At 35.1% G+C, this 18265-nt stretch overlaps 1 protein-coding gene across 6 annotated transcripts in view; it reads left to right on the plus strand.

The window, feature by feature from the left end:
• Positions 1-2553: 2553 nt before the first annotated feature.
• Positions 2554-18265, plus strand: part of SLC4A10 (solute carrier family 4 member 10) — a 284389-nt gene continuing 268677 nt past the window's right edge. For 5 of the 6 annotated variants that reach the window (XM_044768822.2, XM_044768819.2, XM_070507978.1 and 2 more), the window contains exon 1: positions 2554-2831. In XM_044768822.2, the coding sequence (XP_044624757.1) occupies positions 2784-2831 (48 nt within the window). In that variant the 5' untranslated portion in view covers positions 2554-2783. The remainder of the gene's footprint in view (positions 2832-18265) is intronic. The other variant, XM_070507984.1, reaches the window with a different exon arrangement.

An 18265-nucleotide genomic window follows, 5' to 3' on the forward strand; every position in this document is an offset into this window, starting at 1 on the left:
TAAAAATTGAGGTCAGCAAGAGTCCTAGGATGCAGGACAGATCCAGGAAGGATGCACACCATGGTGGCTGTGTTCCTTTCCAACTGGCCATGACGTGGGCAACTGGAGAGGAAGGCTCTTCTTTTTAGTGCTCTCTGTAATTCCTCTCTGTCTGTATGGTTGGCTTGTGGCCAATCACTACTTTTATTTCATTCTTCAGAGAGGAAAATTCCACTTTAATATTGTTGGATATGACAGGAAATAGCATCAGTAGCACAGTGCCTCACACATAGTAGGACTGATTGAATAAAAATCAGACTATTGTCTCATTCCAGTAAGGTGTCTGGAACATTCAGTTCCTTGGACAAATTCTGTCTTGCAATAGTGTGATGTTTGAAATTATGGCTGTCATATTGTACTATTGAAATCTCCTTGGATTTCTAAATAAGAACCGGCTAGACAGGAACCCATTTTTAATCATCTAGAATCCAAGAAAACTTCACTGTAGTAGAAAGAGCTCTGGACTTGGAAAAATATAAAATTTACCTGGGAATATTTAAAAAAATATATATTCCTAGCTACTTCCTTTCCTAGCCTCCACTGAGGACATATCAGAATCTCTAAGACAGACAATATGTAGTTGAAAAAAACCTCCTCATGCAATTTGGGTTTCCTCTTCCTTAGCTTCTGTTTCTCTTCAGCTCCTGAGTTTGAAAATCAATGGAGAATTTAACTCCCATGGGCCTACCTGTAAAATTCTATGGGTTTGTTAGTAAAAATGCCACTAGCTGGTGATGCTTTTCTTTCCAGAAGTTATCACTTCTATACATATCTTCTTCATTGGAACTTGTTTAGTATGTGGATGTATTCTTTCTGGTTATAACAGGCCTTAATTCTAAAAGTTTTCAGAGCTCTAAGACAGAGGTAGTGGATTAAATGAGGATCACTTTCCTATGCTGTACTTTCTTTTTGCTAGGCTAGTATTCAACATTTTGGATCAGAGAACTTTAGCAATATGGGCTTTCTTTATCTTTAGAAGTAAAACGTCTCTACTGTTGAAATTCTGGCTGAGTCTTATTAAACTGGTAGAAATCATAGCTCTAGCATATAGTAAGCACTCAAGAAATGGTTGTTCCAGGAGAGTACCTATATGGTTTAATAATACACATTGTAGGAAAATATTGATTAAAAGTAATTAAAAATACAATCTTATTTTTATTTTGATTCTTGGAATAAAGAGTCAGACTTTTTCCTAGTTATACTTAAATTCATTTTGAAGAAATATAAACTGGGTGATGTAGGGTTTCTTAATGAGATAGAAATAATCTTTCTAAAGACAAGTTATCTTTTTCATTCTAATAAACTGTGATTATCTATTATGATCACTTGAGTGGGAAGGGGGATTTTATTCATCAGTTCGTGGTAGAAAACCAAGCTGAGCCCCAAATTAGTAAATTCCTAATCAGCATCTTGTTATTTAAGTCCTTGGTATCATCTCAATGTGTTGTGCACAAAGTTGCCACTCAAATGTATTTATTAATCATTGTGGTTTAAAAAACAAAATGTTTTCTTATCATTAAAAATAATAGAAGTTTATTGTAAACAATTGTATTGAGAAGGAAAACAGATAAAAGTTGTAATTCCACCTGTGATGAGAATTATGGAAAATTTTCCTGTAATTGCTGAAAATAATTTAATATTCACTCCTGTTGATGAAAGATTTTTAAAATCTTGTGAAACTTTTCTTATTTAAGATAAACTATCTTAATAGTTTTCAGTCATCCTCTCTTAAACCCTGAAAGCTTTTTACCCCTCTTCATTTGTAACCTCCATATCTTTATTCTGGGGTCCCATGACATGGGCTTCATTGCTTAAAATACTCTAGATCCATACTCAATTCTAGAAAATAAATGTAGTCACTCAACAACCATCATCCACTACTTTTCCCTACACGAGAGCTTCTCTAATTGACTCCTTTTCGTCCATGGATTGGAGAATCTCCTACCCCTCTTTTTTGTGACTTTTAAGGCAAAAGGGTATATGCTTGGGCTATTCTTGTCAGATTCATTGTCTTTTCAAAGTGCGTTAGTAACTTGATCATTGCTACTGTCAAAATACTTTCTTTCCCTGTCATTTTTTTGGGAAATCACAGAAAAAATATATATCACTTGTAATAGGATGTGAATTACCTAAGTTTCTCAGAATTAAAATACTGAAAGTATCTGTCTGCACAATTCTTACTGAGTCAACAATGTGTCAAAAATTTTTTTGTTAGTGAATAGTTCAATCTTACTAAGACTGATGTCTTAGCTGTTTTTAAAGACCCCAGGTACTCAGAGCAGGACACCTAGTAAACCTTATTAATGTCATCTCGTTTGAATTGTGTCTCCTCTGGGGTTCTAGGAGTGAAACGAATTGCCTCAAAGTGTTAAAATCTGGCTGAGCTGGTTGGAGTCCACCTTGCACTAGTTTATATAAGAAGTTAGCGTCGTAAGTGTGGTTCTTGATGTCCATTAGACTTGCAGCATTGCAGGCTGTATTTTATCCCAATAGCCAGGTGTGGGCAGTGATACAGGGCTTGGGAGATCTCTCTCACCGGCCCAGGGATCCAAGGCGTTCAGTGCAAAACCTGGCCAGCAGCCCGAGTGAGTAGGAGCCATGTGACTCTGGTGAGTTGGAGTGTGCAATTGCCTCCTGCTTCAGAGCTACCTGATCCGAATACTAAGCAGAGCGAGTGCCGGGCTGAGTGTAAGACACTGAAGACACTGCAGAGAAAGGTGCTTATTCCGGAGGCGTTACAAAACATGGAGATTAAAGACCAGGGAGCCCAAATGGAGCCGCTGCTGCCTACGGTAAGAGACAACCTGCTGTCACATAGATTAACCGCCGTTTGCTGCAAACCGGTCAGGCAAGCAGTCGGCTGGCTAGGTGCAGTGAGCGTACTTTTGGGGTGGTGGATAGCTCCCACGACATATGGACAGGGGTCTCCTCCCATCTCGGGTGACTGAAATGCATAACGCAAAGCACATGATTTTTTTCCCCCCTTCTCAATATGGATGCACTACGGTGATGAAATGTCTCACTTGCTGCTGTTTGAAGAGATGGCTAGGTTTTAGCAGCAGGGGCAGCTGTGTGTCTCTCTTGCTGCCTGTTACTGCCTCTCCCTCTGTTTCTCAGTCTGTGCGGTGGTGGCTCAAGCCCCCTATTTATCATATTCCATCCGTGATAAATTTCCTCCCCAAGCCTCATCCCTCTGACAGTGAGGTAAGGGAATCTGCTACTGTTACAGCTCTAGAGATTTAGTCTCTGCAGAAACCATGGGAAAAGAGAACAGAAGGATCGTGTGTGTGTGTGTGTGTGTGTGTGTGTGTGTGTGTGTGTGTGTATTCTGTCAGTCTTTCTCAAAGGGAAATGTGTCATGGTTCACATACAAAGAAGGCATGCATTTCTGGCAGACCGGCACACAATTCAGATTTGAATATCTGAGAGGTTCCCAAATTGTCATTTGGAAATAGCCTGTTTATCTCTGGGTCTTAAGCTGCTTCCCTAGACGGAATTCCTGGGTAAGTAGTTGATTCGCCTCTCCTCTCCTCATTCTCTCTGGCTGGCTCACAGACTTTGTAGGTCTTCAGGCAATATCTTTCTCAGCCTGGAGCAGCTGATGTTGCTATGTTCAAGGAAAAAAAGAAAAACAACAACAGTATTTTCTTGACGCAACAGAGATGCCAAACGCTCGCTTCCAGCCATCTATCAGCGCTATCACAGCTCAGAACAGCAGAAATCTCCTCCCTGCACCAAACCGGGCGGAGGGGCTGTTCTCAGCTCTCTGTTACCCAGGTTGGTGACCCACTGACAGACTAGGGACTGGCGGCAAGCTGTCCAGTTCCGAGTCCATTCCTAGGCTTTGAGCACATCTTTAAATTAAATGACACCTCAGGTGGAGTGGGCAAACTCTGGCCCACTGTATTTTTAGGGCCTTACCTCTCCTGCCGGACTCAAAATCTGCCAAAAGATTCCAGTTTGCATCCCAGAATTGACCGTGGCTACGGAGCATGCCCAGTTCTCCACAGGACGCCAGGTTTGGGGAGGGAGGGAGTAGGGAGAGGGGAAAAATGCAGGAGTCACCACCAAGAATGGGGCCTGAATAAAGGGCAGGGGCAGTGTCAGAGAGGGAGGAAAAAAGAAAGGTTGCTAATTAGCCTGTCTTTAAAAGTAGAGACATTTATTTGTGGATCAAAGTGGAGTTATTTCACAAAAATGAGAGTAAAAGCTTTGCCTATCTTCCTGAACCTGAATAGACACATAAATTAGGATTCCCTAGGTACTCAGAATAAAGGATGTCAAGGATATCAGAGGACTATTGTTCCCTGGATGAGAGAGAGGAACTATACATAGGAATTGGTGACTGAGAATTTAGAAAAGGTTAAGATATAGGGAAAAAACCCTTTTTTTAGGGGGAAGGGAATTTGAAGTTGTCCTAGAAAAGCAGACTGAAGTAATTTTGATGTGGCATATGGATTGTCACTTGTGGGGAACAGTTAAAGGGTTTAGGACCCAATGAAGATTAACTGGAGGAATTTAGAAGTGGAGGACATTACTGGGATGGATGGGCAATCAGTTTGTGGCTTCCAGGGAAAGTAAAGTTTGGCTAGAAAAGAAAGTCTACAATAACTGTGATGGAAATTTTTAAAGACTCAAAAGTTTGCATTTCTTGTGGATAATGGCCAGTATAGAATAGTTGTATAGTTTAATGGCAAGAGAGGATCATGTTAGCAGTTCATTATAAGAAAAATAAGCCTGAGAGGTTAAAAAGGATGCTGAATTATTGGCCTGCTTTTATACCTGTATAGTATTTTCAACTTCCCCAATTGATTTTATGGCTTTCTTTTTTGTTTTTTTCTTTTAGTTCTCAAAACAATCATGTTAAGTAAAACAGATGTTATCATCTTAATTTTATAGATGAGATATTGAGGCACAGAGATGTGAATAAAATGTCTAAGGTCACATAGTGACGTGGCCAGGACTAGAATATAGGTCTTCTAAAACTAGTTCAGAAAAAAAAATGGTATTGTTTTACATTACGTTGTTAACCAACCTTCATAGTCAGATCCTGGACTGGAGTTTTTATGCATGGAAGAGAAAGGAAGAAATAGCTGTGGGCTCCATTTTAGAAAATTAATCAGATGACTTTGCAAATAATTATGTGAGAGGCACTATGGCATAGTATTGAAAACACAGTCTGGTAGGTTCCAGCACTGCTATTTACATGCTGAATGATCTTGGGAAGGTGATGAGCCTTAGTTTCTTCACCTGAAAAATGGGAAGGGAATAGTACATATCTCTAGGGTTTTGTGATGAGTAAGTGAAATAACCTATGTGACGTACCTGGCGTTTAGTAAGTGTTCAATAAGAGTTAGCTGTTATTATCATTATTGACGGAAATATAGACATTGAGATGAATTCTAGGTTTTGGGTCTTTATGAAAGGTCACTTGTCAGTACTATCTACTAAGAAGGTAAAGTGAGGCAATAGAACACTGGAAAACACTGTACAGAGGAGGCAGAAGGTGAAATTTTTAGTTATAGCTATGGAAACTTTGCAGTATGGTTGGAAAGCCAATTAGAAAGGCATTAAAAGCCAAGATTAAATGTGGGACAGAAGCACTCAGAGGTAGGCAACAGAGAGTGAGAGAGAAAGAAAAATCATAAGAACGGACAAGTATGCCAAATGAGTAAATGTGTTAATTCTGATTCAAGTGAAAGGAGGAAAAGAGTCTTTCCAGGCCTCCCAAGTCTTACCTTCATTTAGTGTATAAACAGTAACTCTTCAGGGTATGTGTGGCGGAGGCCCTGACTTATTTCCCTTTTTTCTCAGTCCTTTTTAGGGACCTTCAAAGATCATTTTCTTTTGCTAGATAAGGTGTCATTGCATTTTGTAGGCCTAGTCACTTTAAGGGTTCTGGTCTGGCTTTGATAGCACTTGACCGTTATGTCTAAAGCTATATAGAACAAGCGTAGTCAGAAGATTCATTCACTTGTTAAATGCCTACTATTGGCCAGACATGTTCTTGGTGCTGGGGATACAGCAATGAACAAGACAGACAAAAATCCTGTCCACGCGGAGCTCGCAACCTAGTTAGGCTAGAGAGAGGGCACATTTTAGCTTTTTAAGGATTGCTGCTTTCTCCTCAGATATTTAATCACTGTTATAAACTCTTTGAGATGGGTATAAATGGAGACTATATGTAATAGTAATGATGATGATATCACTTTAGTAAGGATGGAATTAATCTTTTAAAAATATGAAGCCAGGAATTTAGGATATTACGTATTACATATGACTTCAAATTTTCTGTTATTCAGTGCTGAATTTGCTACTAGGAGTAAAGTGACAGTCTTTAATTACCAGGCCATGGAAGAGGTTTCTAGGAAAATATTTTTTTTTTTTTTTTTTCCTTTTTCTCCCCAAAGCCCCCCGGTACATAGTTGTATATTCTTCGTTGTGGGTCCTTCTAGTTGTGGTATGTGGGACGCTGCCTCAGCGTGGTTTGATGAGCAGTGCCATGTCCGTGTCCAGGATTCGAACCAACGAAACACTGGGCCGCCTGCAGCGGAGCGCACGAACTTAACCACTCGGCCACGGGGCCAGCCCCTCTAGGAAAATATTTTTATAACAATGTAGTTTAATTTATAACATGCCACTTAATCTTGGGTGATGTGTAGTGGGTCCATGTTGGATCCCTTCTAAGATTCTGATGTCCTAAATTATGTTGAACTTAATTATAAAACTATCCTAAGGTATGGAACTAGAGTAAAGATCACTTTTTTAAAGGCAATTTGATAGTACAGAGTAGATGGTGGTATTTAGCACCATTTTTTAGTGCTAATTCCAGATTTGCAAATGGCCCAGTTTATTGAATTGTTTTATTTATGGGAAACAAAAGTTATGAAAAATCTTCTATGTTATTAAATTAGGGAAAGGAAAATGGGACTAAACTATCAAAGTAACAAAAGAAGCACATAGGTTGGCTAAGTAATATTAATATTTCTATTTTATTTGAGTTGTAATTTAGATTATAATATGAATTTAAAGAAAACATTCATTACACATGATAATACAAAGGAAGCAAAATGCAATATAAGAAATCAATCCTCATTTCCACTTTCATCACTTGAATTGTTGCTCTACAATGGTGAGTGGCTATAGAAATAAAATAGAGATATAGGATGCTAAAGTTGGTAATGAGTGGTAGGATCTAAAGCATACAAGTATTAAGTTTATGATAAAAATATTGAGGTCAAATGAGGAAGAGGGATAGTTTATGATGGAGAGTTAGAAAATATCTGGGCCAAGGTCTGGAACTCAAATAGAGACAGAGAGCATGGCTAGAAAATAATCATGCTTCCAGTGTATCATTTCTCTCCAACCTTGGAATGATAGTTGCTTCAGAAGTGTAAACTGGGCTACAGTACATTGCAAGATGCTTCAATTGAGTAGAGAAGTGTGTGTGCTGCTCTCAACCCTTCTCTGTAGAGAAACTTCCACTCTTCCCTTCTCATACCTTATAGGAAACATAACACTTGATCATTTGGCTTTCTGTGAGGATGACACTTTCAATCTTTGTAGTAAATATTAGTTAAGCTTTACTTATTTTTAGATAAAATAAATAGAAATTAAAGTTCTCATATATTCTCCCATTTGAAAGAGCTGTCTCAGATACTCCTTAGGATGTGTTGCTCTCATTTAGAAAAGGGGAATAATTAGTATATAATGCATCTATTTTGTAGAATTGTATGTATTTTGGTTAGGAAAGGACTATAGAGATCAACTGGAGACTAGATTTTTAGATTAACTCCTTAATTTACAGATGATGAAGCTGAACACCAAAGAGATAAGGAGCTATGTTTAAAGGAATGTTGTTTACACTAGTTAATGGCAGAGCTTGGCCTGGAGTCCAAATCTCTTGATTCTTTTTCATCATTTTTCCACTATTTTATACTCCCTATTCTAGCATAGAATAAATAGCTGAGTACCAAATTAAAATAATGATGATAATTAGACAATTTTTGTGAAGTAATAATAGATATTGTCTCAAGCTTGTGTTAAGCACAAGCATCTCTAGTTCTCATGATATTTCTGAAAGATTGCTAATTTATCCCTACATTATTAGCTTTATGAATAAGAAACTGAGGCTCAGAGGGCTGAAGTTACCTAGATTCACATAACTAAGAAGTACTGAGCTAGGGTTAGAAAATAATTGTGTTTAATTTAAAAGTGACTTTGTTCCTTTTACTTAAAGCCAATTAAAAAATAAAAGGGAATCCCATTATAAAATGGGCTTTTACATCTACCCCTTCAAAAATGAAAATACTATGATACAGGGTGCTATAAAATGTGAAGCATCATAGGCCATATCATGCGTGATTCCATTTATATGAAATGTCCAGGACTGGCAAATCCTTAGAGACTAAAGTAGATTAGTGGTTGCCAGGGCTTGGGGTGTGCGGGAGAATTGGGAGTGACTACTAACAGGTGTGGGCTTTCTTTTTGGAGTGATAGAAATGTCCTGGAATTAGATAGTGGTAATGGTTGCATGGCATTTTGAATATACTAAAAACCACTGAATTGTACATTGCAAAATGGTGAATTTTATCTAAAAGAAATTGCACACAAAAAGTAAATTGTTGTTTAGGGAGAAGGTTGAGGATCTAAACAATGTTTATATCAGTCGTATTTATATAAATCAAGAAAACGGCGAATGAAATATTCATGAAAATTAAAAGTAACTTCGTCCCCCTCCCCCCCAAATAGTCTCTACCACAAAATTTATTCTCTTTGTGAAGATAAATCTGAAGTTGGTCAGGGTTTCGTCAAACTATTTGCAGACTAGAGGTCTTTTGGAATATATCTTCAAAACTGGGTTGAGTGTATGACATTCTCTATGTACAAGAGAGGAAGAGAACTATTTTACTTGGGTCAAATTGTTGTTTCTCCTCCAAGTCATCTTTCTGATTTTTTTTCTTGATATGCTTTAACTTAAGGAACATCAAAGCAGCTAAATTTCTGTTTCTTTCCTTTTTTTTTTTTTTTTTTAAAGATTGGCATCTGAGCTAACAACTGTTGCCAATCTTTTTTTTTCCTGCTTTTTTACTCCCCAGATCCGCCCAGTATATAGTTGTATATTTTAGTTGTGGGTCCTTCCTTCTAGTTGTGGAGTGTGGGATGCTGCCTCAGCGTGGCCTGATGAGCGGTGCCATGTCTGCGCCCAGGATCCAAACCAGCGAAACCCTGGGCCGCCCCAGCCGAGCATGAACTTAACCACTCCGCCATGGGGCCGGCCCCCAAAGCAACTAAATTTCTAAGAAGCTACTTTTTGGGTTTTTTTTCATTGAACCTCACTTTATGTTATCAACACTTTTTTAAGGTTGTTATTGGTCTAGCTTCATAAAGTATTATGTTACTCTTTGGTATAGGAAGTCAAACTCCAAAGAAGATATCAATTAATTATTAACTATTTTATATTGATTTTTATGGTATGTTTCTTCCAAGATTTTATGATGCTTAAGGAGAATTTTTTACTTTATAAAATATTGTATTTCCTTCACATACTTTAAAAGGAAAAACAAGAGGAAAACAAATAAATCAGCAGAAAAAAATCAGTGGTCCCCTAGGACTGGGGTGGGTGTTAACTACAAAAGGGCATGAGGTAGCTTTGTGGGGTAATGGAAATGTTCTAAACTCTACATTGAAGCCAAGATAGTCTCATTGATAATATTTCCTACCAGTTGGTTAGGAAATATATTATGGATATTCTTAACTATGTAAGAGAAAATTATTTTAGAAATGATTTGATCCATGGGAAAATTGTTTGAAATTTAATTCATTAATTAATTCAGCAAATCGATTTCCCTGTTCGATGTACTGCCTCAAATGGAAGTGAGAATGAAAACATACAGAAAAACTCATTTGATTTGTTTTATTAAATATATTAAAGTAGCTGCCTTACCCCCTCCCCAACAAAAAGAATTTAACGCTGCAGAGGATATTATCTTAGATACTTGAAGTAATCAGCAATCAATTAATTCTGAGATCATTACTAAACTTTTAATAATTCTGAGGGTGTCAGTAAAAGGTTTCAATAAGTTATTTAGCCATGATAAATTGATTTTTCATTGTATATTGGAATTGGGACACTCATTGTTCTTCTTTTTTAGATGTTGGAAATGGAGGGTATGTTATTTTCCTAGAGCTGCCATGACAAAGTACAACAAACTGTATCGCTTTAACAAATATGAACTTATTATCCCACAGTTCTGGAGGCTAGAAATCTGAAATCAAGGTGCTGGCAAGAACATATTCCCTCCAAAGCCTTTAGGGCAGAATCCTTCCTTGTCTCTTCCAGCTTCTAGTAGCCCCAGGCTTTCCTTAGCTGTGGTAGCATAACTCTAGTCTCTGCCTCTGTCTTCACAAGTCTGTCTTCGCTCTGTGTGTCTTCTCTTGTTATAAGGACATCAGCCATTTTGGATTAGGGCCCACCCTAATGCCCTCATCTTAACTTGATTACATCTGGAAAGACCCTGTTTCCAAATACATCACATTCACAGATACCAGGAATTAAGATTTCAGCATCTCTTTTTGGATGACAGAGTTCAACCCATAAGAGGGCATGTAATGTTTTAAGCAGAATTTCCTATTTTTGCAATCACATTTCAGTGGGATCAGAGCACTTTATACCGTTTACATCAAAATGTTGTAACCATACCACTTAAATATTATATCTTCTAATAATATTTAAAGTACTGAAGAGGAAACCAACATCAGCTACATGTAGAGTGCATACTAATGATTACAAGGTGTGTCAGCCCCCCACACATATAGCAAATGCTGTTCATCCATGTGATCATGTCCACTATCGTCCAGTAACTGGGGAACCTTTGCTTATTATTCATTTAATTTTATTTTTTAACAGCTTTATTGAGGTATAATTTACATAAAGTTTTCCCATTGTAGGTATACAATTCAATGATTTTCACTAAACTTGCAAAATTGTGCAACCATCACTACAATGTGTTTTAGAACATTTCATTCCCCCCAAATTTTCTCTAGTCCATTTGCGGTTAACACTTGCTTCTGGCCCTAGGCAACCATTGATCTACATTCTGCTGATTTGCTTTTTGTCTCTATAAACTTGCCTTTTCTGGACATTTCATATAAATGGAATTATACAAAAGGCAGTCTTTTATATCTGGCTTCTATCACTTAAGTGAAATGTTTTTGAGGTCCATCCATGTTGTAGTGTGTATCAGAAGTTTGTTCCTTTTTATTACTGGAAAGTATTACATTGTGTGGGTGTCTGATATTTTGTTTATTGATAGTTTATGGTCACATTTATATAGTTTCTAACTTTTAGCTGTTATAAATATTGCTGCTATAAATTTTCATATGTATATCTCCATATGGACATATATTTACATTTCTCTTGGGTAGTGGAATTGCTGGATCATATAGTAAGTTGGTATTTAATATCTAAAGAAATTGCCAGACTCTTTTTCAATGAGATTGTGCCATTTTACATGTACCAGCTGTATAGGTAATATACAGGTTTTGGTTTCTCTGCATTTTTGTCAACACTTGATGTTGTCTGTCTTTTTGAATAGCCTTTCTACTGAGTGTGAAGTAGTATGCTGTTGTGATTTTGATTTGCACTTTCATGACTAACTGCCTTAGTGCATTTGGGTTGCTATAACGAAATACCATAGATTGGGTGGGTTATTAACAACAGAAATTTATTTCACACAGTTCTGGAGGCTAGAGGTCCAAGACCTAGGAGGGGACAGATTCCTGGTTAAAGATGACCGTCTTTTGGCTATCTCTCACATGGTGGAGGGAGAAGGGAGCTCTCTCAGGCCTCTTTTATAAGGGTATTAATCCCTTATAAAAGGCCTAATCACCTCCCAAAGGCCCCAGCTTCTAATACTATTATATTGGGGATTAGGTTTCAACATACAACTTTTGAGGAAACACAAACATTCAGTCTATGGCACTAATGATGTTGAACATCTTTCCCTAAGCTTATTGACCATTTGTAGATCTTCTTTGATGAAATGTCATTAAAATCTTTTGCCCATTTTTCAAATTGGTTATTTGTCATCTTCTTGACTTGTAAGAGTTCTTTATGTATTTTGGATACAAATTCCTTGTAAGAAATACGATTTGCAAATATTTTCTCACTGTCTGGTCTTGTCTTTTAACTTTCCTAATGGTGACTTTTGAAATACAAAAGTTTTTAATTTTAATAAAGTCCAATTTTTTCTTTTATTGATTGTGCTTTTGGTGTTGAAGCTAAGAACTCTGCCTAGACCAGGGTCACAGAGATTTTTTCCTATTTTTTTAATAGAAGTTTTATAGTTTCAGCTCTTATGTGTAGATCAAAGATTCATTTTGAATTAATTTTTATGTATGGCGTGAGATAAAAGCCTAAATTCATTTGTGTGTGTGTGTATGTATCCGGTTGCTCCAGTACCATTTGTAGAAAAGACCATCTTTCTCCATTGAATTTTCTTGGCAGCTTTGTTGAAATTAAGTTGACTATAAATGTAACGTTTTTTTTTTCCTGGGCTCTCAGTTCTGTTCTGTTGATCTATATGTCTATTCTTTAATACCTCCCTGTCTTGATTATTGAGGCTTTATAGTAAAATTTGAAATCAAGTGGTGTAAGTCCTTCAACTTTATTCTTCTTTTTCAAAATTGTTTTGGCTATTGTAGGTCCTGTGCATTTTTGTATAAATTTTCAGATCTGCTTGTGGATTGCTACAAAAAGCCTGCAAGGATTTTGGTAGAGATTGCTTTGAATTTACAGATCAATTTGGGGAGAATTGCCGTCTTGACAATACTGAGTCTTCCAAAACATGAACATGGACTGTCCTCCATGTATTTATGTCTTTAATTTCTCATGGCAGTGTTTTGTAGTTTTATTTACTTTGGAGAGGTCTTCTATGCACTGTATCAAGGATGCTACGAAAATTCCTGAAGTGCTGTTTGTATAGAAGTTCCTATATTAAACGTAGGCCAAATTCAAAATAGTTCAGAAATCCAGAGTTCTTCTCAGAGGATAAAAATGAGATTAATCTACAGACTCAGTGGGAGAGAGTGAGAATTATGGCCAAGAACTCTTTGTACAGGTTTGATTTAGTGATAAAGTCCCTATACCAGTATCAGAAAGACTTGCTCATTCTTCATGAAAATTGTGCTCTAAGCATCTAATAAGCAAGTTTTTTTTTAAGAAGAATTTTCCCATGGCATATTGAATGTGTTAGGTTGCCGGAGTGCCTCCAACTTTTATTTGTATTTCTGCTTCTTCTTGCTAATTCTGAGAAACCAAAATTATTTAGAGAAGGCTATTGCTTCCTAATGACTGTTTTTTTCTTTTTGACTAATGACGCTTTAGTATGAAAGATGATGACCTAGTGAAATTCTGGAAAGCAGGTGCCGTGAATAGTAGTTAGGTGTATAACAACTAACGATGGAACCAAAGTATGGCTCTGCTTTTGAAGCACATGTTATTACTGTTAGATTCATACTGCTTCTTTTGTGGATACAGTGGTGATTTTCCATTGATATTTAAGCTGCTCTGGGAATAAACCTATTAAAATTCTTCTGATTTGCTCAGAAACAAGAATATTGTTAAAAAGTGGAAAAAAATGTAGACAGGAAGACATGGACTGAATGTGTAATATAATATGAGTGCATACCATGTACTTTGTGTTTTATTAACAAATAACTTATAATACAAACCCCTGTCAAAAAATTTGATATTTATACTTGACAGAACACTTCTAGTAGATACAAAAATTTAGCATTTTTTTCTCTTAAGCAAAAAGATTATTGAAAACCTTAAACTTGAGAACCACCTGCATCAGAATCATCAGGAGAGCTCATTAACAAGTTTGGGCCTTACTCAAACTTATAGCCTTAGAATATCAGGGATTGGTGCCAATAAACCAGCAATTTAAAGAACTCTCTAAGTGATTCTTATGTACATTAAAGTTTGAGATAATTTTCTAATCCATTATGATTTATAAAAATTAGCTCTGCTTGTTTTACTGCAAAACTTGATCTCCTAGCATTCCCATAGCTAAAATAATTTTAAAATGTACTGTAATTTTTTTATTTTGTTAATTTTTTAAGGTAAAAATAAGTGCTTACTGCCCGTTTTACTCATTTAGCAGTTATTACATGTTGCATATCACCTTGCAACTTATATATGTATATAAAACTATTTTTGCTTATATATAAATACATATACATGTAACTTGTTTCTTCAGTTAGAGTGCTAGATTCTTAGAAGTGGAGTCTGTGTCAGATAATTTTGTGCTGCTCTTACAGAGCCAAGTGCATAGACATCCTTCTTAAACATATCATGGATGATATATTAGGCAGCAACACTAGGAGATATTAATTGTCAAGAGCTTTGTCTTTGGAGTCTCAACTGTTTGAATTAGTAGGTATGCCAGCTTTGGCAAGTTACCTAGTTACCTAGCTGTTCAAAGCCTCACTTTTCTTGTCTATAAAGTAGGAATGATAACAATAATAGTATCTACCTCACGTTTGTGAGAATCAGTAGAATTTTGTAGGGATGTGTGTATGTATACACATGCACCTACATAATTTATATATTTATATAAGTATAAAACATATTTAAAACATATATACATATAAAACACACACAAACATATAAAACATAAGTATAAAACATATTTAAAACATATATACATATAAAACACACACAAACATATGAAACATAAGTATAAAACATATTTAAAACATATATACATATAAAACACACACAAACATATAAAACATAAGTATAAAACATATTTAAAACATATATACATATAAAACACACACAAACATATGAAACATAAGTATAAAACATATTTAAAACATATATACATATAAAACACACACAAACATATGAAACATAAGTATAAAACATATATAAAACATATATACATATAAAACACAAACATATGAAACATAAGTATAAAACATATTTAAAACATACATACATATAAAACACATACAAACATATGAAACATAAGTATAAAACATATTTAAAACATACATACATATAAAACACATACAAACATATGAAACATAAGTATAAAACATATTTAAAACATACATACATATAAAACACATACAAACATATGAAACATAAGTATAAAACATATATAAAACATATATACATATAAAACACACACAAACATATAAAACATAAGTATAAAACATATTTAAAACATATATACATATAAAACACACACAAACATATAAAACATAAGTATAAAACATATTTAAAACATATATACATATAAAACACACACAAACATATGAAACATAAGTATAAAACATATTTAAAACATATATACATATAAAACACACACAAACATATGAAACATAAGTATAAAACATATATAAAACATATATACATATAAAACACAAACATATGAAACATAAGTATAAAACATATTTAAAACATACATACATATAAAACACATACAAACATATGAAACATAAGTATAAAACATATTTAAAACATACATACATATAAAACACATACAAACATATGAAACATAAGTATAAAACATATTTAAAACATACATACATATAAAACACATACAAACATATGAAACATAAGTATAAAACATATATAAAACATATATACATATAAAACACATACAAACATATGAAACATAAGTATAAAACATATATAAAACATATATACATATAAAACACATACAAACATATGAAACATAAGTATAAAACATATTTAAAACATATATACATATAACACACACACAAACATATAAAACATAAGTATAAAACATATATAAAACATATATATAAAAATATAAATATATATATACACACACACATTTAGATACATAAATTGGAGTAATGACTCAGAAATAACAGCTATCATTGTTATTGTTATTATTGGCTTAATAGTCTTCCTTTGATTGAAAATAATTACACCAAAGATTTTTGTGCCCAATATGCGTAATCCATTCAATCATTGATTCAATAATGCTTATTTAATAACATGATTTATCCATTTGACAGTAATAAGATATATGCCAATATTATAGTCTGGTAAGTATAATAAAATACATTTTTTCTAATTATAAAATTAATACTTATTTTTCAGGGTTGCTTAGAAAGCATAGAAAAGTAAATATAAAAGAAAACATTCATTTTGTTATTTTTAAGTCTTTTTTTTTTTTGGAGGAAGATTAGCCCTGAGCTAACATCTGCTGCCAATCCTCCTCTTTTTGCTAAGGAAGACTGGCCCTGAGTAACATCTGTGCCCATCCTCCTCTACTTTATATGTGGGACACCTACCACAGCATGGCTTGCCAAGTGATGCCATGTCCGCACCCGGGATCCGAACCAGCAAACCCTGGGCCACTGAAGCAGAACGTGCGAACTTAACCGCTGTGCCACCAGGCCAGCCACTTAAGCTTTTATATTGAGATAATTTTGCACTTACAGAATAATTGCAAAAATTGCGCAAAGAGTTCCCATAGACCTTTCATCTACATTGCCATACTATTAGCATCTTACATAACCATAGTTAGTCAATCAAAACTAGGAAATTAGTATTGGTATAATTCTATTAAGTAAACCACAGTATTTTGTAGGATATCTCCAGTTTTTCCACTAGTGTCCTTTTTTGTTCCAGGATCCCATTTTGTGTTTATATATCATGTCTTTTTAGTCATCTCTGATTTGTGACAGTTACTCAGTCTTCCCTTATCTTTCGTGACCTTGACACTCTTGAAGTGTACAGGTCAGTTTTTTGTAGAGTATCTCTCAATTTGTGCTTGTCTGCGATTCTCATAATTAGATTGAGGTTATGCATTTTTTTGTCAAGAATATCACTGAAGTGAAGCTCCCTTCTCAGTGCATCATATAAAGGGATAGATGATGCCATATTTCTGGTGATGTTAATTCTGATTATGGAGGTGTCTGATGAATTTTTCCACTGTAAAGTTAAAAATTTCCCTTTTGTAATAATGAGTATCATGAGGGAGATACTTTGAAACTATACAAATAGCCTGTTTGTCCTCAAACTTTTGCCCACTAGTTTTAGCATTCACTAGTGAATATGTCCTGCATATTAGCTCCTTATTACTGTGGTATTTGCCTATTGGTGATTTTCTGTTTCTCTCATTCTTTCTGCATTTAGAAATTAGAATTTTTCTGTGAGGAAGAGCTATCATTTCTCCTCCATTTATTTATTTATTCAATTGCTTCTTTTGGTATAGACTCAAAGATATTTACTTTATTCTATGGGCCATACTCCAGTACTCTCAGTATTTATTTTGTTCCTCAAATGGTTTCATCTTTAGACATTAGGAGCTCCTTCAACCAGCTCTCGTCCTTTCAACATGCTCCCATTCATTTTTGAGTACCTCTTTCCTACCTGGGGCCACAAGATTTTTCCAGGATCATCTTCTATTTTCCCTGCCTGAGCCCTGGAATCAACCATTTCTTTGAGGAGCTGCTGGGCTAATTTTTGAGGCTGTTTGTAAACATTGCCAAAATTCCTTTCAGAAGGATTGTGTAACCACTTTTCACTTCCATTAGAAGCTTCACTGGTATTTTAAAAACTTTGACAATTAGCTTGGTAAACATTTCAGTAATCCTTCCTTTTGTATTCCAGCTTTGTTTGCTTTTAGTTAGTGTTTCTCTATGAAGTTTTTTTTTTTTAAATCACAGTCCAGAAGAAACATTGAACTATTTGAAAAATTCCTCAGTTTAGTTCACCTTACTTGAAGTATTACTGAAATGCTGCATAAGACAATGCTGATCTCTTTTATACCTGGTTCCTTTGTACAGTGAAGATATGAACCTCTAGCCTCACCACTACAGATCCATGCTAGATCTATGCTACCATTTTGACCATGAAAATTTTCAGTCTTCTTTGAATGAATGAAATGGTTCCTCTACTTCCTCAAAAACCATATATTCTTTTTTTAAAAAATTTTTAGGAATGAAATTGAGAGAAGTCAAATTAACATGGCATTTCAGGGTCTTATCCTTTTCTTCAGCCTTACTGTTTATCAGTCTATGATAGATTAAATGTAGACACTCAGATTTTATTTGTTGTATTAAGATGATTCTGATGTATATAGTTTCATCTATATCACTCCTTGATACTGACATTCTTATTTGAACTATCCAGTAACTTTCATGTCATCAAAACTGTGTTGAGGGGCTGGCT

This window comes from Equus asinus, chromosome 4 (genome assembly GCF_041296235.1).
Source record: "Equus asinus isolate D_3611 breed Donkey chromosome 4, EquAss-T2T_v2, whole genome shotgun sequence".
Taxonomy (NCBI): Eukaryota; Metazoa; Chordata; class Mammalia; order Perissodactyla; family Equidae; genus Equus; species Equus asinus.